Source organism: Pocillopora damicornis, chromosome 4 (assembly GCF_964200805.1).
Source record: "Pocillopora damicornis chromosome 4, jaPocDami1.2, whole genome shotgun sequence".
Classification (NCBI taxonomy): domain Eukaryota; kingdom Metazoa; phylum Cnidaria; class Anthozoa; order Scleractinia; family Pocilloporidae; genus Pocillopora; species Pocillopora damicornis.
This window is the reverse complement of record NC_142673.1, coordinates 29,051,450-29,072,345: the sequence shown is the minus strand read 5'-3', so window position 1 is coordinate 29,072,345 and position 20,896 is coordinate 29,051,450. Positions and strand designations below refer to the sequence as shown.

The 20,896-nt window shown below is 38.0% G+C and overlaps 2 protein-coding genes and 1 non-coding gene across 4 annotated transcripts; 2 read left to right on the top strand and 1 right to left on the bottom strand.

Annotated features, from left to right (window-relative positions):
* The first annotated feature begins 1,551 nt into the window (after positions 1–1,551).
* LOC113670452 (far upstream element-binding protein 3) lies at positions 1,552–12,767 on the top strand. Of its 2 annotated transcripts, none has more exons than XM_027186593.2 (22): positions 1,552–1,703; positions 1,771–1,828; positions 1,948–1,980; positions 2,095–2,136; positions 2,852–2,915; positions 3,544–3,605; positions 3,700–3,771; positions 4,232–4,301; positions 4,678–4,735; positions 5,147–5,225; positions 5,539–5,570; positions 5,931–6,077; positions 6,903–6,980; positions 7,657–7,759; positions 8,125–8,222; positions 8,679–8,790; positions 9,612–9,713; positions 9,891–10,165; positions 10,688–10,718; positions 11,117–11,209; positions 11,446–11,695; positions 12,440–12,767. In XM_027186593.2, the coding sequence occupies exons 1-21, from the start codon at positions 1,605–1,607 to the stop codon at positions 11,673–11,675; spliced, it is 1,938 nt and encodes a 645-aa protein (XP_027042394.2). In that variant the 5' UTR covers positions 1,552–1,604; the 3' UTR covers positions 11,676–11,695; positions 12,440–12,767. The 2 variants fall into 2 exon arrangements, with proteins under 2 accessions (XP_027042394.2, XP_027042393.2); XM_027186592.2 differs by having other exon boundaries at positions 5,931–6,110.
* Positions 3,169–3,241, top strand: Trnai-gau (transfer RNA isoleucine (anticodon GAU)). Its single transcript has one exon. It is a non-coding gene; the product is annotated as a tRNA-Ile (tRNA).
* Positions 12,768–16,241: 3,474 nt separating the features above from the next.
* Positions 16,242–19,710, bottom strand: LOC113670454 (bcl-2-related ovarian killer protein homolog B). Its single transcript, XM_027186595.2, has 2 exons — positions 18,855–19,710; positions 16,242–17,735 (listed from the first exon to the last, which is right to left on the bottom strand). Exons 1-2 carry the CDS (start codon positions 19,410–19,412, stop codon positions 17,607–17,609), a joined length of 687 nt encoding a protein of 228 aa, XP_027042396.2. The 5' UTR covers positions 19,413–19,710; the 3' UTR covers positions 16,242–17,606.
* Positions 19,711–20,896: the final 1,186 nt, after the last annotated feature.

Here is a 20,896-nt window from a genome sequence, read left to right as displayed (position 1 = left end):
ATCCGTGAATTTCGTCAAAGATTTTTCCTTGACGGTTAAACGATTTGCCGAATGCATCCATGAGTCGTTAAGTTTTCCAGTCAATTAGTGAATCCCATTGGAGAGACTTGAAGCCTCCTTTGCCATGACTAAGTGTGTCGGCTCGTATGGTCCGTGCAGATCACGACCAAAGTGCACAAACAAAAAGAGTATTCCTAGTTGTACTCAAAAGCGCCACATGAAGTGCCGGAAAGTCGGTGTCTTCCTCGTTCTACCGCGAAAGTGCACGAACAAGAGGTACCAACGACAAAAATATTCTACTAAAAATATTTAGTACATACAGTACATTTCATTCTACTAAAAGCGCAGAGTAACATTTTTCCTCATGTGATTTTCTACGAAAGCGCTGCCAAAGTGCAGAGACAACACCGCGTGTGGTAAAAAAACTTTTTATTCAGCACGAAGAAACATTCCACATGTCTACAAGAAACATGACGATCAATTAACCAAATTTGCTCGGATTACCCTCGAATATGCGTTGAGCGTTGTTATCAGATTCAAATATGCGGACTTTCTACTTCTGATCGAGTCCTTTGATTTAAAGTGTCCAAGGTAAACATTAAAAATTCGCCCTTAAATCTCATAAAATGTCTTAGAAGAACAAGTGGATGGTTGCAGATATGTTCTTACCACGAGGCTGAATTTTAAATCTTGAAGTTGGCTAGCGCTGTGTCTACTCGTGAATTAAAGGTAGTCGATGTTAACTGGCTGGCTCTTCACCCCAAGGCTTGGCCTCATTATAGCTCTCATCCTAACTGTATTTAAAAGAACCAAGATGAGATGAAAAGGTACATAACGGATTCCTTCCATGCTTTCTTACATGTAGTGATGTGCCGGGGCATCTCTCAATTTTCCAGCCGGTATAATCTGAATACTTCATTGTAAGTGATACCTATCAGCGAAAGTTATCAGTCTTCCTGGGCGCACTTTAAACGTTCTTCATTCAAACACAATGGAAATTCACTACACTGGCTGGCCAGTTTCACCAATCGTGAGTTTCAGGGGCTGTATGAATATGAATAGTAAATCTACCCCTCTTGGATTTAATAATAAAAATAAGTTGGAGTTCAAGTGTTTGAGTGTAACATTGATTGTGTTCTGGTAGATCTAAAAAAATATATGGAAGGAAAAAAAATATGAAGGAAAGAAAAGAAAAGAAAAAAATTTTGACAAAATCCGATGATTCCCGTTTCAAGCCCTCCACGTTACTATTCACTGGTTTTGTTTTCGGTTGCCCCGAGTTGACCTCCATGGCTGCAGTTGGGGTGTTTGTGTTTATTTTCTATGTCTATTTCCAATTTATTTGATTTAATTATCAAACACATGGGGAGACTTGTGAAATGCGTCCTAAGATGTGCTATTATTGTTGTTAGTAGTATTGCTATTATCATTTCTGAAAAAAATTTAGGGGTAAGCGTAATTGTAATTCAATTGCATGTTGTTATTCGACAGTCCAATTCCCTAAATTCCTATCGGCTGTCTCGCTCGTAAAGGCTTTGAAGCAGCGGGACCCATCAGGCCTTTCGGTCCCCTTTTAGCCATTACTCTTCTTCACGTGCTCGAAAATGGCGGACGCAGTCTCTTTCAATAACGTTCCACCGCCTTCGGGAAATCCGGTAGATCCAACTTCAGCGTTTGCCGACGCATTGAAAAGAGCTAAAGAGGTAAGGTTGCTTCTAAGGGGTTGTAAGTGTTCTTCTGAGCCGGTTTAACAGGAAATTTATTAATTAGATCGCCGCTCGGATGGGATCAAGTAGCGCCGCGGCTGCAGAGAGTTCGTCAGAGCAAGGTGTGTAAATGTTTTGATTCGGCCTGAAATTATCCGTCTCATTACGTTAAAGAAATTATTGTAAATTCTGAAAGGAATTCAAACGTTGATTATTGTTTGTTTTTGTCTCTTATGGGCAGAAATCGGCAAGAAAAGACCATTCGAGTTTGACGGTGAGTTTTGCAAATTGGAGCGAAATCAATCGTTAATGAAAGCTTGAGATCTTCATGCTTTTTCCCTTGTTGTATAAGTTCTCGCGAAGTCATATGTTGTCTGACTTTTTCCAGGTGGTAATGAAGAAATCCCTATGAAAAAACCAGCGATGGAAGGTGGGATCTATTTTGTAAAAATTAACAAACGATAGATTCAAGATAAGCTGAACATTGTCGAAAGGGCTTGTTTACGGTGGATTTCGACTTAGAATTAGCTCAGTTGGATCATTTAGTTTAAGACGGTTGTGACATTTTTTACCTTAGTTAGATGAATCAGAAACTGACTACTTGCTTTTGAACTTTAAAAAAAAACTTTGCTCGAATCGCCTAATGTATTTAGCTTCATAGTTGTGCCAATGGTAATATGATTATTTGCAGTATGTTGTTTGGTGAAGAAGAAAGCAACATATTGCAGGTAACCATTTTGCCAGTTGAAGACATTTATCTGTTAGCTGTCAAGTCAACCTGTTGGACTTCTGTGCTTTTCTATGAACTGTTAACATCTTAACATCAGTATGCATATCCTCCATACTATTTTCCATAAATTTCTTAAGGTACTTTTAAGAAGAATTTGGCCAATAATCAAGAGCTTCTTTAGATTGTGATCATTTCCTTTATTCTTGTGACTAAATTGTTTGACTCTGGGGTGATACTGTTGGGAGAACTGGTTCATTAAAATTTTAAGCTATTTTATTCTACTTTTGGTGTATAACAAGTGAGTTGCACAAAAAGTCCTTAGTGGGGTCATATATTTGTTAATGTAAGTAAAGTGGCATCCTTTTCAATGATTAAGAATATTAAGTTAGTTGACATATAGAAATTTGGCTTCCAGCTCCCATGGATGGAAAAGATCCAAAATCAATAGCTATGCAAGTGGCTGCAAGTTTAGCACAAAGGTAATATTAAGTTGTGCATGCTCATATGTTTAAGACATCTTTCGAAATTTGAGTACAAAAGAAGTAACCTATATTTAATACATGATTGTAATTATATGAAAATAATGTATATGTACTGTGGTTGAAGAAACAAATATAGAAGCGATCCTCACAGTTATGAATACTACTGAACTAGTAGTGAAATAAGGCCTGAAATAAAATTCAGGCTTGTACGAGATTTGAACCATGACCTCTGCAATACTAGCTCCTAGTTGGCTTGTTAGCTCAGTTGGTAGAGCACTGCACTGATATTGCAGGGGTCATGGGTTCAAATCCTGTATGGGCCTGAATTTTTTTTCAGGCCTTATTTTCACTACTAGTTCTGTAGTATTCATAACTGTGAGGATAGCTTTTATATTTAATATTTGGGATGAGGTTAGAGTGAGTGTCTCCTCTCAGATGTAAATGTAACTTTTTCTCCTGATGAAGAGCAAACTTATTCAGTGAACCACCATTACTGCAATTTGATCATAAAATAACATGGAGCAAATGTTATCAGTTTATCAATTTCTGTATGTAACCACCCTGAGTAATGGTGTCCTTTTCTCTGAGAGTAACAAGGCCCTTTTTTTTCTTTTTTTTTTAACAGAGCTGGTCTAGGGTCATTAGTAGCAGAGGAAATGAAAATCCCAAACAGATTTGTTGGATTAAGTAAGTGCAAAGAGATAATTTCTCAGATTTATGAGTTATAGTTGAGTTAAATCCAGAACAGTTTCAGTTACTCATTGATTCTCAACTCTTTCAGTTATTGGACGTGGTGGAGAACAGATTAATAAATTGCAGTCAGAAACTGGTGCCAAAATACAAGTTGCTCCAGGTAAAGGCAGTGTTATTTTCCATTGAAGTGAAAGTGCAGGGTTAAATTTGAACTTATAAAACCAGGGATTTCGTAAGAAGCCGGTGATCACAAGAGTTCTGCTGGCTACTTTATAACATTTCACCAGACACTCTGGTCAAAATAATTACCTTTTGGCCCTTAATGAACTTTCCACTGTCCCCTACTTTTGCCAAGTATGATGCCTACTTCAAAACATTTTGAAACCCCTGGAAAACACATGTAAACTGTCCAAAGAACTCTAACAGAGTTCAGCAAGACCATATTCAATTATCTCAGAACTAGGTTGTACAAGTTGTAGGTGTGACTGGCACTCCTAAACTTTTGTACAGGAAATCCTCACATCATTTTAAATGTAATATAAGTGCACCTGGGGATGATGGCTTATTCTTATCTAGAAACTTGCAATATACAAGGGAACTGATCATGTTGTTTGTTATAGATCCTCCTCCTGGTCAGATACCACCTCCAGATCGTCATGTCTCCATAAATGGAACACGAGAAGCTGTAGAGTAAGTTTGTCTTCTACAGTATAGGCTGCATTGTACTAAAGATTCTTCAGCAATTTCTTGGTTTAATGGCAGTTTCTTCCCAACTACAAATGTTACTCTTTTTATAGACTAGCTTTTACGTCAAAAGAGAGGATATATGTATTTGATTTTTAGTTACTGGTACTTTAATGTGTGTTATTTTATCTTATTTGCTTCACTGAGGGTCTGTAGCAAGAATTCACCCTTTTTTAGCTATAGAATAATTGAAGGTTCAATTTTCTCAGGATAGGAATGCTAGTCTAAGCACCTTAGGAATATTTATGGATCAAGGTGAATTTTAGTGCAGGAGTCTACTTTTGACCCTATTTTATTGCTGTTCCCTTCTTTGTCAAAACAGGAAGGCAAGGAATTTGTTAAACAAAATATGTGAGGATGGAAAGATTCCAGAATCTTTGGTGAGGATTGTTTTATTATAAAAGGATGTGTTTTAACCTTGATCATTATCAACAAAGAGGAGCTAACTTTGAGACAACTAACGTTGCACATGTGTGTCTGATAGTTATCAGCATGTGAAACAGTTAGAATTTTTGGTATGTTGACCATCAACTCCCAAGATCTTATTGTTAATCCTCCCCACTGGCTGATACAAATTTCCTTGTAAATTAGTTATGAGAATTTGGTGTTAGATCAAGGTAAGAACTTGTACTTGATAAGTTTGAGTATTCTTACAACCTGTATGGTGGATAATGTAGGGATGTTATTGGGAGAAATTATATGTTTATCACTTCTGGGAGTTAAAGGGTTAAGCCACACTAGATATGTGATGTGTAAAGGAGTAAATGTAGAGTGTTATTGTTGTGTTCCAGATGTCATCACCAGTTGTTGCCCCAGGTGAACAAGTCATTGAAATGATGATACCTGCTAGTAAAGTGGGACTGATTATTGGTGAGTTTAAAAGATACCAGAGATGTCTCTTAAACTGATAAGCTACTTTACATGTTTTTTTTCAAGGGATGGAGGTATTTCTTGAAGATAAAGGATGAGCAAAAAACTATCAGCTTAGCTTGGAGTAAAGATAACCCTTAGTCCTCAATATTTCAAAGAAAAACAATATACTTTGCTCTATATGCTATACTCTGCTAGGGTAGTAAGCCAGAAAGATTCTCTTGGATTTACAGTGTACTTAAGGGCTCCTTTTAGAACACCTCTTTGTTACAGAAATCTTGCTGATCCTTTTTCAATTCTCTTTTTGTTACAGGGAAAGGAGGAGAGACCATCAAGGCTTTACAGGTTTGTTGTTCTCTCATTTGAATTTATTGAGTAACTGCAGAAGAGAGAAACTGAAAATTTCTCTAATGCAGTTCCTCTGTTTACTTGAAGATTTTCCTCCATGCAAGGACACCACAGTGTACTTTGGTCAGACCATGATCTCACTAGGTTTTGTTGAATATATCTGCTTAACCTGAGGCCATTGTTAGTAATGAAGCAATTAGCTTCTCTGATAGCTGGATGGAACCAAAGATTTGGTTAAATCAATTAAGTATGGAACCTACCATTATCTGATCCAAGAGACAATTTAAAATTTGTGTTATTACCTGTTGTTGGAGTTCTGAATTATATTAGAAAGTAACTTTCCTTGTAAATGTGTAGGAGAGAGCACAGTGTCGAATGATGATGATACAAGACGGGCCATATTTAAATGCACCAGAGAAACCTCTGAGAATCATGGGCGATGCCATGAGAACACAAAGAGGAAAGGATCTTGTACAAGATTTACTTACTGAGAAAGAGCTTGAGGTCAGTGGGCAAGGGACAAACAGGAATTGGCAGGTGATGACAGGTCGAAGAGGGATTTACTGGAATTCACAGTCAGACCAATTTGTTTGTTTACTATAAAAAGTCGTTGAGTCTCACTGGTGGTGTTTTTGAAACCAAGCACTTCATGTTAATTGGGCTTTGTGATTGAGATGTTACTTTTCATGCAGAACATAGTGGTCTTTTCTAAACATTATTGATAATCTGCATGATTAGAGAATGATAGGCATTTCTTTAAGTAATGAAACACTGAGGAAGGTAACTTAAGTAGCATGATGAGCTGCAACATTTTAGGTTGCTATGGCCAATAGAGGAATTTTGGTCAATTTAGCAACCTACAGGTAAGTTTGGTGGTTGTATAGCAAGCTAGAATGTTTCTATAAACTTATACAAAGTTATAATGAGATAAACATTTGTACAAAAGCTCATGTAGTATTCCCCAGGATTTCCCCTTCTGTCTTCTTCTAGTGCTGAAATCTTATTTCTGGCACCTATTTTATGATATTAGGTAGCCAAATCAATGGCAAATTTGAAAAAATTGAGTTTGAGGCTAAGTTAATACATAGACAATGCTGTTTTTTGTATCATCCCTGGTACAGTTGTCATGTTGTGTACCAGAAATGAGTGTCCACACCGAAAATAGAACCTTTTATTTTTTGATATGTGACAGAGTGAATACCTAGCACACGCTCATTTAGCAGGCAAGACAACAAATGTATCGGCCTGCCATAGTTTAGATTAAAAATTTACACAAATTGCGATGTTTATGAATAATTTTTGTTGAATCTTATTTTTGTTGAATCTTAGCAAAACATGCCTGGACTGGACTATAAAGGAAACAGACATCAGATGGACAGAAATCAGCCTGGCATGCAACAGATAGAGGTATGTAAAACTTAAAAAGATCATCCACAAACACATTCTACAGCATAGGTACAGTCTCATGAGCTTACATGCCTGCTTCTGCCAGGGATTGTCCTAGTTTAGTGAGAGAGATGGGAAGCTAGTCCATTACAGGTATTCTCCATTTTAACACTTGAATGGAAAGAGGCACCAGTGTCATACCCAAGAGCACAACACAAGGGCTTGAAGTTGAACCCTGACATTTTGATCTTTAAACCAGTGAAGTTCACTCTAGACCACAACATTTCTACCATATAGTTGCCGCAAGTCTGGACACATGTGCAATATAAAGGTTTCCTCTAGACTTCAGACTTGTCCAAAGTAGTTGAAGTGGTTAATGAAATGTTATGTATACCAAATTCACACCAACAAAACATTTTTAGATACACCAGGTTTGGCAAAACAGCTTGAAAACATGTTTTAGCTTTGGTGTAAATGGGTTATTACTCTGTGATCTCAGGTGGCTCCTATGCAGAGAAGTTGCTCTGATACAAAATCAGCCACTTTGGCCACAAAATAAAACTACCTACTTCAAAACTGTGCTATAATCCTTTTCTTTCTTTCTTTCTTTTATATGAAAATAAATAATTATATTGTACAGCAAGCTTTGCTATGGAACATAAGGTTTTAATTACAGAATAATAATTTTCTGTGGCAGGTTCCTGTTCCTCGAGAGATTGTTGGTTTTGTTATTGGAAAGAATGGGGAAACCATCAAAAGAATACAAGCTGAAACCAGAGCAAAAGTGCAATTCAATATGAGTATGTTGTTTTATGCGTTCTTTGTGATTTGGATTGAATTAAATTCCAGAAGCTTTGAAAAGACTTCTATAGGGACCTTTGATGAGTTTATTTCAACTAAGGAATAGATTGTGGTAATAAATTAGATTCATTTGTTTAGATTGGAAGTGTGAAATCGTTTCTATTTTTATACCCACATACCATGTATGAGAGAAGACATTAGTCATTTTCAACACAAGGGAAAAAATGCAGACAAAAATCCTTGATGGAACTACCATGGGCTCTGAGATTTTTGATTTAGTACACAAAAGTCTGTTTGTTTTGGTACATTTAAAATGTTTGCACATGCTTTGTGCTTTGTTGAATGACTTTATTTGTAATTACAGAGGACAACTCTAATGCTCCTGAACGAATGGCAACTGTCCAAGGAACACCAGAGCAGGTGCAAAAAGTCCAGGCTATGATTCAAGACATAGTAGAACAGGTGAATAGTATTGAAATCATGTTGAAGTAAATGTGAAACAGCCTTGACAAAAGAGCAAATGCAAAGTTGACTCTTGCATTTAATGGAGATTGATAAGTTGGGAATTCCTTAAAATGGGCATTTGGAGGCTACAGTTAACTCTCCTAGATACCAAGGTGTTGTCCAAGGGAGATGTGACCAGATATAAGACATGCTCTTGACAGATGAGTTGAAAATAAAGGAATTGCAGAAATTTCACAGATCTGGATCCCACCAAAGCTTAAATTTTTCTTGCTTCTTTTCTGCAATTTCTTGAATTGCAGTTCACCTTGAAGTTCATTTCTTCATTTGTATCTCAATTGCTGGTCAAATTGCGACATGTTTCATTTTTTTGTGTCAATATACATGTGTATATAAAAAGCATTTAACCATGGAAAGTACTTTAGTTTCAACAAGCTGTTTTAATTTGATGTTCAGTCTCGACAGCGAGGAGGTCCACCCCCTAGAGGTGCCCCAGCAAATATGCCTGGAGTTACCTCAGTTGAATACCCAGTACCAGGAAATAAATGTGGCTTGATCATTGGAAAAGGTATGTTTATGATGATAACTGGAGTAACAGGAGGTTGTGTATAGTGTGATTGTTGTGTTTTTTTGATAAGTAATGTTTTTGTTGACTTTAAAGGCATTACAAAATTTAAACAATGGTTACAGAAATATCTGTTACTAACAAAAGTCCTATTCAGGACTTCTGTCCTGTGAACCGTTACACTGTAGCAGTGTAGAAAGAGTCACTGTCCTTTTCATATTGGTCATTACTAGTTTGTGTAATTTTTGTACTTTAATTTTTGTTGGTTGATTAAAAAAGGTAATTATGAAAAAAACTTCACCTCTAAAATGACACAGTAGAGAAAAAGATTGAAAAGAAATCAAATATTCAGCAGTCCTCATGGGTGTGAGAATTTGTGGTATATGTAGACATGTTTTTACTTGGAAATTGTCTATTTCTTACGCAAAAGCAGTCCTTACACTATCTCTGTGGTATTTGACATGTAGGTGCAGTCTCATGTTGGCCTGATTCATGCCTTTTACTGCATGGGAAAAGACTGACAGGGAAATGTAGTTATATAGTTGAACCTCCCAATCACCTTAGGTCCTAATATTTTTTCTGTGAACAAGCTGCTAAAAGTTAGTACAAAAGGTTTTGATAAGCACTGGCAAAAGGTTCCAGTAATGTCATGCAAATAACCCAAAATATGGACCCCTGTGGCCTGACCTCCTGTAAGCAACCACCAAGAATTGACATTTCAGGTGGTCGCTTACAGGAGGTTTGACTGTATTAATAATGATGATTGTTGTAGATGGAAGCCAGTAAAGAATTGTCAACCTGTTTCTTCTCTGTATTCTTTGTAGGAGGAGAAACTATACGAGGGATTATAAACATGACTGGTGCACATGTAGAATTAAACAGAACTATTCCTGAAAGCTCTCCAACAAAGAGCTTTATAATCCGAGGTATTGAGGCAATATTGTGTTCTATGTTATACATTCTAAACTTGTTTAAGGCTTCCATTATTTGATTTCATCCACTTTACACATTGTGCATACATGGTGGTTCACAATAAGAGTTTCTTAGATGTGAAAAGAAAGATCAAGAAAAAGTATAATCAGAGCTGTTTATGTGTTCATAAGGTACGGAGCAGCAGATACAACATGCCCAACAAATGATCAGGGAGAAAATAGAAAGTGAACGAGGTGGGGGAGGAAATTACAATCAAGGACAAAACTGGAACCAGCCTGGCTGGAACCAACAACAGCAGCAACCACATCAGCAGCAACAGCAGGGCTGGTCACAGTATGGTCAGTATGGGCAACAACAGCAATATGGACAGCAACCTCAACAACAACCAGGGCAGCCGTATGGCCAACAGCAACAGCAGTATGGTCAGCAACCACCGCAGCAACAAGTTAGTGGCTTGTTTATGTTTGAACCTTAAAAAAAACCAATAACACCAGAAAAATTTCTGGATTGAAGTGTCAAGAGGAACAAGCCAGTCTGAAATGAGAGAACCAATTTGTTAAAAGTACATATTATGTTATTTACTGGGCTGGAGATCTGTACAGGAAAACACACCCAAGTTCTTTGTGCTGGTTTCCTTTTTGCCACTTTGCTCTCTAATGTAGTGAAAAAAATTCCAGACCATGGACCATATTGTAAAAAGCTGCAGTGGTTATTAATGCTTGATTAGACAATCAGTTCTGAGGTTTTAAGATTCTGCTTTAGAAAATAAAAATAGCAAGTATTATTGGTTTAGGAGTTGGCTTATGAGGCCTGTTTTCTGATGTGATTTGCCAACATGCTTTCCTCATTTCAAAATAATTCTGTTATTTGTGGATTTCTGAGCTTGACTGTACTCTAAGTCTTAAAAAGGTTTTAAAAGGAAGCAAAGAAAAAGTTGTTCTGTACTAAATAACTGTTTGTTTTGCAGGGCCAACAGCAAGGCCAGCAACCTGGTCAGGGTAAGAATATTTTCCTTGATTTTTAACTGCACATAATTATGCAATGCATATGCATAGTAACACAGCCTTCTCTTAAAGTGGCAACATTTACATGCCTGTGATTTGTCAAAATTTTGGGGTTTTGGTGTCGATGCAGCACAACAGTATTATCACCATTATCAGTAAAGAACAAAAATAATGTTTTTAAATTATGAGTGGAAGGAAAAACTCTTGGAAATTTCATGCTGTTTTAGAGAGTTAGCTGTGTCTGGAATTTTAGTTATTTAGTTAATTTTGATCTCTAAATGACTTATTTTGAGGAAACATTTTGCATTTTTAGCATACTAACCCTGTAAATCTGTGGAGTTTGCTGTTGCTTCTGTTTATTTACAAGAATAATGTTGTGTTTATTATTACAGCTCAAGGCCAGGCAGATTATTCTGCAGCATGGGCAGCATACTATCAACAACTCTACCAACAACAGGCAGTAATGGCAGCAGGACAAGCACCAGGTATAAGAATAATGTAAACTTTTCCCAGAACAGTAAACATCAAACAAGAGCTAAATACTGTCTACATACATGAATTTTCAATTTTGCAAAACATAACACACAAAACAAGATTTTCTTTGCACTTGATTGCAAGTAACTTGGATGACAGCATTACTCACCAACTAGCTAGAGCTAGGTAGTTAGCCAAGATTGCCAGTGATGGAAGTTGCCTTTAATTCCTTTTTAAATCCATACAGGTCAACCAGCAGGACAGGGGGGGCAGCCTGATTACACACAAGCATGGGCAGAGTTCTACAGACAGCAAGGTTACTACTACCCTTACCAACAAGCTGGACAGCCTCAGCAACCAGGAGTACCTGGACAACAGCCACAGCAGCAGCAACAACAACCACCACAGCAAGGACCCTCTGGGGGACAGCCGGGGGGACCTCCACCTGGACCCCCTGGGGGACAACAGGGCCAGTAGCAGGAACATAAGTTGTAAAGGTAGGTTTTTACTTATATTGAAAGAGGGACAAGAAAGGGAAAGAAAAAGAGACTGTGTAACTTGATATGTACTGGTAGTTCTTAAAAGTTTCCTGTTTGCTTAATATCAGCTGATTTTTTGTCTTGTTTGTCCATTTGCCCTTTGTTTTTATTTCAAATGAATTGTTCTAGCATGAGTTTGTATTTTTCTCTTTGGCAGACAATTTTTTTTAGTTATTCAATTGAACAGTTATTCAATTGAACTGTTACTTTTCTATTTTTTAAGCTTTGTGCCAGTGATGTACATGTATTTAAATTTTAAACATACATGAGCTTGTTCTCTGCTTGGCCTTTAATAATGTTGCAGTTTGAAAGCATCAATCTTTCCATCATTGTTGTCATTTACTAATGATGATTATGAGATTAAAATTATGTAGTAAACCACTAAAATGTAGCCAGAAGGACAAGGCTAAAGTCAGAGAATTGCAGTCAGGTCAGCTGGTGAAATAATGCACATTCTGTCATGATTGAGTTTGATCTTTAAATTTTTATGATAATATTTAGCAAAGTGGCTGTTATTCATTTCCAATATCTCCTTTGTTATTTGAATTATATTGGGAATTATTTATTTTTACTGGGCTGAAATGGTGCATACAAATGTCACTGTGAATTATTGAGTCCTACCAGCAAATTTTAAAGTTGTTTTAGAAATTATGGTAAGTGCTATTCTAAACGATACCATTTCTATCATACATTTCTTTCTAGGAAGAGAGGTAGAGGTGTCTTCAAGAAAGCTGTTTTTGCAAGGAAGATCTCTTTTTTTACAAAGGATTTTGGTGTTCTACTCTTAGCATTGATTTCCTATTAGCCTATCTTATAGACATTTTGATTTTTAATATGATTTGCATTTGTAGTCAGCTATCAAATATGCTCTGAGTTTGTAAACATGTATGAATTTACAGGATAGGACACGAAGTAAACCAAATGGGCGTGGTATTAAAGGATACATTTTATTTCTTGTGTGCATTTTGTTGTAATTCTACTATTGCTATTTTTGACTTCACTGAAATAAATCTGCAGGTTTGGTGTTGGACGAAGCTTTTACTTTCCTAGTTGTACAGACCTGTGATTGATTTATAGGGTTAAGAAAATAGTCAGGGATATTAAATATTATTATCAGTAGCATTATTTCTTAGTAAAGCTGTTACATTTGAAGGTTTCCTCTGGTTTGATTCTTGTCTTCATTGCTTTAAAAGTCATTGAAATGTTAACTAATACACTGTTGCCAATGCGTGCTCGTTAGAGTTAGTCTTGTATTCAAACTTGCAATGTTTTGTTAATTTTGTATTGTTGATGCATTGATAATGAAATTGATCGAATTGCAGTGTTTTTATGTATTGTTTGCATGTGGTACATGTTACACTTTACGTTCTACAGAAGCAGCGACGGACGTTCTTTATCGTGTCGTTCTTAGTCTCAGTTGACCATAGGTTAGCAATCTATTGACCTACCTCGTCCTCCCACGTAATTTTTAAGCTTATATTAAAAAGGGCCAGTTTTATCAATTATTTCCATGCATTGTTGTTAATTATAAAATGTGTTGCACTTTCTTAAATGCTTAAATTTGTATTGTCACAAATTGATCTGCTGTGGTCATCTTGGCAAGGCTATCAAGGGCTGGCGTAATCACAACGCAAAACACAGGATGGCCTGTGTCTTTTCAAAGAGGAGCTATTTTTGATGTGGTCCAGAAGATCAACAGTTTATCATTATCATGGTTATTGTTAGTGTTCTGTTAGAGGTTGCTATTAAGCATTGATATACATTTCTTGTTAAAATTATGGAAGACAGTGAGTCTTTTCAGGTTGTCGTGCTCTTGTATGCTTCGGTTGAATAACCATGTTGCTTTTCAGACTAAAACAACGTTCGGGGAAATTTTGTACATTTGTTGTAAAGTCAGTGGAGACGGTGGAGCTCATAGCTGGCTCTGATAGTCTCTTGCTGATTCTTTAAAGTTTTACCGTCAGTTTTTTCTGGTGTTTTTCATTTTTGTTTGTAGCTAGCTACTTGAATTGCTATTTGCTCTGACAACAAAGTTGTTTTTCAGAGGCAGAGCAACTGTTCATCTCAACAGTAAGCTTGTTGTATGAAGTGATTCTTTGATAACAGAGTTTGATTTGTTCTTTAAAACAATGTTATTGTATTCAATGGTTTGCCATGTCTTTGTTGTGTTGATTTAATAACTTCATTGTGATATCAGCATCATTTCCTATTTTATTATTAGATCTTTCTGACAGTCGTCGTTCAACTAAATTTTTTCTTGTTGGAGTTCTGAACTGTTTCTTCAAACGTTGTGTTTTCTTGAATAAATAGTGTTATTTTCCAGACCTACGCAAGCATTGGCAAAGAGTATGCCTCTCCAAGCTCAGTAAGCTTTGAGTTGTTGATGCCTCTGTCAATCTCTATTATATTTTTATTACAATTACATTACTGATCATTGATGGAATGTGCATGCTTCAGAATGCAGTCCCCTTTGTTTTCAACTGGGGTTGGATGCTCCTTGTAGATACATTGCACATTACTAGAGTAATTTTTGCTGAAATGTTAACTTTGACGTCCACTACAGGCATGCTGGTAGCTTCAAGACTTTTATTCATCATTTTTATTCTTTTTCACGATATAATGCGATAAGCTATGATCAATTTGTTGTTTGAATTTGACATCTTAAACTTTATAGCATATATTTCAGTTATGACATTAATACTTGCATTCATTAAGTGTAAAGTGTTGGCCAGAGCATATTCTCTCCAACAGTAAGCTTTGAAAGCAGATGACATGCACAGCAACCCTTGTCTTAGGAAGGAATCAAAGGATCTGGTTTGACGAATCCACCAGTTCGGTGGATAATTGCTAATTTATTGGTGTTAAAAATTATAGTGTCTTCATTTTCCCAGCTTCAATATTTTTCGATAACCTTGTTGTCATTCAGAACAATATTTGAACTGTTTAAACTTGAATTTTCTGCAGTGTTGGTTTCTATGTAATAAAATCGCGTACACACTTGTAAACTAATATTGCTATTTTGCAGAATGAACTAAAGCATTGGTAATTAAACGCGCTCTTCAGTCGCCATGAGTAAGCTTTGAGCGATAGATATTCATAAATATGATTATATTTTATTGCTACAGCCTCATATAGTGTTCGTATTGTTGTCTTATTATGTCGCCCCTGTGGTTTCCATTCTCCCTACTGCAGTGTCTATAGTTTCTTTTACAGCTTTTCCCTTGTTCTTCCATTAACCCGTGTTGGTTATTTTGTCAGTAAATCAACAGAAAGATTTCTTTCTAGGCATATCTTGATCTGCTTCATCCTCATTTTGTATCTCATGTTCATATCGAGTTTTGTAAACGTTTGTTGGTTAGTTCTGGAACTTCAGCTCTTCTGTGTTTCCTTACAGCATGTGATTGATTTGTTGTATTCATTTTTGTGAATGAGTAGTGTTCTTTTACAGACTAATTTAGCATCGGCAAGAGCCTGCTTCCTCAAAAGTAAGCTTTCTGCAGATTTTTTGTTTATCTCTTCATTATTTCCTTTATATTAAACCGTTGAAACTAATTGTTTTTAGTGGCTTTTTATTGTGGTAATTGTTTGAGGAAAGAAAAGTCTTGCCTTCCAGTGTCAGCAATATCGCGAAGTATTTAAAGAATTGAATTAAAACGAGGGTGAAGTAATTATTACTTCTGAGGGTGGAAAAAACTGTTTGGCCAGTTAAAGGCGAGAAACAAGGAGTACGTTTTGAACAACAGTAAGCTAGTGAATCGTTTTTCCCGTTTGCATGACTTTTTATGGAGGAGAGGAAACTCATTTTGGGGAACAATTTATTGTCTTTAACGTGTGGGTGAGTTTTGTTAGTTGATAGTTTACACTGTTTACAGAGTTAACAAGAAACGGGTCTACTGGTGTGGGCTTAGCTGCTTGTGCAGTCCATCCTGGTCAGAGGTGCGCTTGAGTATTTCATAGTGCTTGATTAGGAACGTTTAATCTCTCTATATTTTTTGCGTTTCTGTGTCTATTCGTTTTATTTCACTACGTAAAAGTTGTTTCTTTTGTTACCCTTCCGATTCTAAAGTTGGGAACGTATTATCAATTCCTATTTTAGCCTGTTCTTGGCATTAATTTTGTAAAACGAAGCGCAATAGTGAACTGCGCTTTTGTTGCGGAGGAGTGAAAAAAACGCGGGGTGTCAAGGTCGGGTCGCATATTGAACCCGGCCAGACCCGATTCTCCCTCGGTTTTTTCATTCTTCCGCTACTATCGCGCCGTTTGATATTTCGCTAAGTTTTGCTAACTGAACTCCTGGAACAGGCTTTTCCTGATTTCAAAACAAACTGATAACCTTTTACAACTAAATTCTGGATAATAAAATGAAATGACGTGTTTACAGCACGGTTGGCCTCTTACCAAGCATCGTTACTTTTTGAACTAAGTAAACCTTCCAATCTTCGTCCCAAAGTGGGTGAGCTGTGATTGATAGTTGAAGTTAACAGAAGGAGGTACAGTCACTCGATCTCTTAATTTTTTTTTTAATCTAAACATTGTTTAATTTTCTGCTAATTGTATGTTAATTTGCATAGTATTTGCGTTCTGTTGAACCTAAACCTTGGTTACATGGGTTGTTTACGTTGGGTTTTTTGGGTTGTTGTATGATGCAAATAATAAAATGTGGGAAACTTTTAAGTTGTTTCCTTTGATTTTTTTCGCGGGTATTTGTTCCTTGGTACACTTTCCTATGAAGTCATCTCGGGGAAAGATAAGCGCGCGTCTGTTGGCCGAATTTTCTCATGGAACGCCCTAAAACCGCCTTCTAAGTGTCAAGCGGGACTTTCATGAGCCGGCGACATACTTAGCGAAATTAGACGCCGATATTTGGCTTGTCAAATATCGACAATTTACGTCGCGATCGGCGAATAAAATCGCCAAGTGTCTCCCCAGCATTTCAGGGCTTTCCTAGAGAGCGAAGTGCGAGCGGGACGGGAAGTGCTACGGAATCGTGGTCCCCTTGAGAAGCGTTCATTCTTCTGGAAACGGGTAACGGACGGAGGCTTGAGAAAGACTGATAGCGTCGAATGAGTTTTTGCAACTGGATTCAACTCGAACGCCTACTAATACATTGTTATCAATCCAGTATGAGTGAGTTCTCGATAAGGGCAGCGAATGTCTTTTTTCTTTTGATTTGAAATGTCATGTAAGAAACATGGAAAATATTAACATATGGTTCGCAAACAAAGCTGGTTAAAGAACGTTTCATTGACAAGAAATGCTGTGATTTGACAAAGGAATGAAAAAGACTTGTAGTAATGACTTGAAACATAAGAAATTCGTTGTTTGCAAAGCTAACCAAACTTAATTTAGTAGCCCATAATTACAGTGCCTGGTGGCCCATCGTGGGAGTTCTTTCGAGACTGAATCAAGCGGTTTGCGCTAGAGAAAGAAAACAAACTTCATGTGCAAAATCGAGAAGATAAGTTAACGCCAGTCCACTGACTCGAAGCTTCCCTTTTTGGTTATATATTTTTTTAAATTTTCCAGACGTCAATGAAAATTAGGTGTACTAAGCTTGTATGAGTAATTACTACCCGCCCTTAGCAGGAGAATCTCAAGTCGGGAAACAAACGCCAAAATGGGAATATCTGATAACTTGCGTTTCCGTTACTTAACCACGTAAACTGGTAAAGTTCCCTGTGCTGGCGACTCATATCCACCGCTGACCTCAAAACTTGATTGATATCACCGTGCCATTCAATTGGTGCAAGTGACACTCGTCTTTGAAAATTCGCGCTCCATGTATTTAGAGGTTCACTTTGAAGTTGCCACTGACTTGCACTAAAACTGAACTAAGTTTTTTGGTCCTCCTTCCCGTACTGTATTCGTGTCATGAACCTCTCGAAGAGACTGTTTCAGACTCGGGTTGCTCCTTTCCTGGTTGACTCCCTGAAAGCCATCTACTTAACGAGCCCATTAATGACTGTTCCTCTTCCTTGAAATGTGTCACAAGGCCTTTCTGTTGATTTAAGAGAACAAAAACTGAATAAAATTGAGTTGGCAAGCAAACTGTATATACTCGGTGAAACTATACGCACACCTTTTGACGCGGGGGGGGGGGGGGGGAAGGGGGGGAAAGCGGGGAAAGCGTGAAGGAGGGATGAGGGAATGGCGAGCGAGTAGGTGTTCTTATTTTCAGCTGATTTCCGTGTACTGGTGAACGGTTTCTAGTAGGTGGCTTCTGCTTTGGTACTCCCGGCCCTCACCAAGCCCCTTACGGCTGTTACCAAGAAAATCTCTCGCAGTAAAAATCTTTTCGAGTTTTCCTGTTATATACTCAGCACGATCTTGGTCACAAACTAAATTTGGTGAATTCCTCCTCCTTTCTATCCTTGCATGAAAGAGAAAATCGGGGTAAAATTTTACAAAAAAATATACGCCTTGTGAGGTAGTGGTCAATGTTAGGAGACATGACATGAATTATTCTTCCCACACAGCTAATCTTTCGACACAACTATTCTTCCCACGCATCCACTAAAGTCGTCGGAGTCTCAAAGTTTCTCAATTTTACAGAAATCCGCTCATAACTTGTAGTCGGAAAACCATGAGTGACGATCGCCCTCGTTCGTTTCTATATTGATCAAAGAACTACATCCCGAAAGACTGGTACCGAAGTTACACGACGATCGTGGATGGGACGAGCGTGGGTCGGCATCTAGCTTCTGGCTTCCATCCAACCGAAACTAATTACCACTTGGCGACGAGCTTCCACAAACAAAATGAAGTGATTATGGGATTTGAAAGTATGTTGACGACACGCTGTTGATATAACCAGCTTAAAAGGGTAACGCTAACACGCGTAGACTACTGCATCTGTGGTAACATGCCTTGATGAGAGGAACCATTAACTAACATTATTTCAAAGGATTAAAATCAAGGGTCAAATATCAGATTTCAGAAAATGTAAACCAACACGATGCCGCTTCGTTATTTTCATTCGATATTCTTGAAACACGGATATATGCAAATGATGATATGCTACCATAAGAGAAGCAAACAATATCTCGTGGAGTCCTCACACAAAAGGTAACAACCAGATACGAAGGCGAAAAAAAAATTAAAAGCAAATCAAACTTACCCATCCTCCATGCTGTCTGATCCACGGACTCAAACGTCTAGCGGAGAAATGACCCATCCACCTCGACAGACATCGGATGAATCTTGTGTCTCCTGTCTGTGTTAAATCGTAGGCTAGTGCGCCGGCGAAAGCGTAAACAGCGATAATCCGAGCCCAGTTCACGCCAGAAGCTATAATTTGCTCGGAGACGCGATTGAACATGTTACAAACGAGAATAGCAAGGTTTATCCGCCAGTTTAGTTGATCCAAAACGTTGTTATAGAGTTTTGGGTAGCTTTTCTCAAGCAAAGCGCCCATTTCGTTCAATGTGTTGACTACATCCTCGGAACATGCAATTGTGGGCTCTCCGTCTCTCTTCCGGCTCTTCGGGTTGTAGTAGCACAAATTTGATCGCGTGAATCTTGCTTCGATGTATTTCTGACACAGAAAAGCGGCTTGCTCTGAAATAATAGTTTCCTCAACCGACAGCGTTCGTTTTCTCTCCTTTATCTTTTTGGGAAATAAATAATTCATGACAGTAATCCACAGACGAGTTAGAAAATCCAAAATTATTTTCATCGCGACGAGCAGATTCTATCAGTGCTTACACGCAGCCCTATTGTGTGATCAAAACAGAGCGCGCGTTACTTAAGATTAATGGTTGAACATTTACCGGGTCACTAAAAATTAACATACAAGTACCACCGACAGATTTGTTTAAATTTCACCATTATGTCCTGTTTCATTTTTAAATTGTGAATTCAGAGTAGAAAGTGTAGTCACTGATGACCTTACTTGGGGTTTCCTACAGAACTTTTTCTTAGTAAAAAGAGCGAAGGCTAGCTGACGTGAAAAGCGCGGTTGTGTTGTAGTGATCAGTGAGTTATGACCACACGTCAGTGTCTCCAAAGCAACCTGCATATCAGAGTGACATGCATTGGATATCACGTATTTATTATCTTGTGATACAGGCGCAAACCAAATATCAGATCATGATACGGCCGTAAGCTGCTATCCGTCTAAGGGAAGGATCAGAAGTTAGTTCGAACCGGAAGTTGCATGAACCGGAAATTATGTGCACCGAGGAAACGAGACTATGCGAGCGCAAGAAAAAGCCGCGGTAGCACCAGTCCACCGTTGCTTGTTCACGCTCTCTCGTTCGTGTTCACTAACCGGGTGTGAAATAGGCCAAACCTTTCGTTATCGCAGCGTCTGTATCCCACGCAGGAGTTCTTTTAAGGTTAACACGTATGCAAGTTGAACTTATTTTCGTCTCTGTTACAGGCTAGATTACTAGCCGCTGTTCGGGAAAATGAGCCTGCACTCGTTCTTCCCCTCCTTCCCTGCTTTTTCAGGAGGTTCGAAGACCGGACCTGAGAAAACGGCGCCTACACGGCCGCAAGGGCTTGTCGCTGAGCTGGACGGCCTAGAGAACTGCGAAAATCTGGCGGATGAAAACTCAAGAAATACTTCAAAATTTTTCCATTGATACATCTCAACAGATCTCCTTGGTCTCTAATCAGGAGACATCCACATAAAACTTCCAAAAAACAAACACCACCATCAAAAACGTTTTCCCTTTGATGTATTTGCCCTTTTCAAGAAGCCTATGAGCCGTAGGTCAGTTATACCCATTTTATTCCTTTTCTATTTGCATGTTCCATATGAAAACTACACGCTGACAGTCCCTAATTAACGTTTTTACAGTCGCGACTACCATTTTCCCAGTGGTCAGGTACTTGGGTTTATATTTTTAAAGAGGAAAGCGATTCCCACGACCCCGTTCACACTAGGCCGGATAAACATGAAAAGGGCGTCTTCGACCTGAAAACGCAGCACTTGCTGTTCGTCCAGACTGGTTAACAGATTTAATATTGTGTGTTCACACTACGATTACTGGTGACAGGAACGCTTAAATGCACCCTGAAGCGTGTGCATTACGCCGAAAAAAAATAAAAAAAGACAAGAGAGCAGGTGCGTCAGCTTTTTCGAAAAGTTTTATTTCCACGACTTTGTTATGTCTAAAGCCCGCGTTTTTAATTCATTCACTTTGAAAAGCGTCA

What these genes read in the sequence shown, in the direction of transcription:
- LOC113670452 (XM_027186592.2), top strand. Translation starts at nt 1,605, where the DNA reads ATGGCGGACGCAGTCTCTTTCAATAACGTTCCACCGCCTTCGGGAAAT. An exon ending in TTCAAGACATAGTAGAACAG is followed by an intron (nt 8,223 to 8,678) that starts GTGAATAGTATT and finishes TTTGATGTTCAG; the next exon opens with TCTCGACAGCGAGGAGGTCC. An exon ending in TGGCTTGATCATTGGAAAAG is followed by an intron (nt 8,791 to 9,611) that starts GTATGTTTATGA and finishes TATTCTTTGTAG; the next exon opens with GAGGAGAAACTATACGAGGG.
- LOC113670454 (XM_027186595.2), bottom strand. Translation starts at nt 19,412, where the DNA reads ATGAAAATAATTTTGGATTTTCTAACTCGTCTGTGGATTACTGTCATG. An exon ending in TCAGACAGCATGGAGGATGG is followed by an intron (nt 17,736 to 18,854) that starts GTAAGTTTGATT and finishes TTAAATCAACAG; the next exon opens with AAAGGCCTTGTGACACATTT.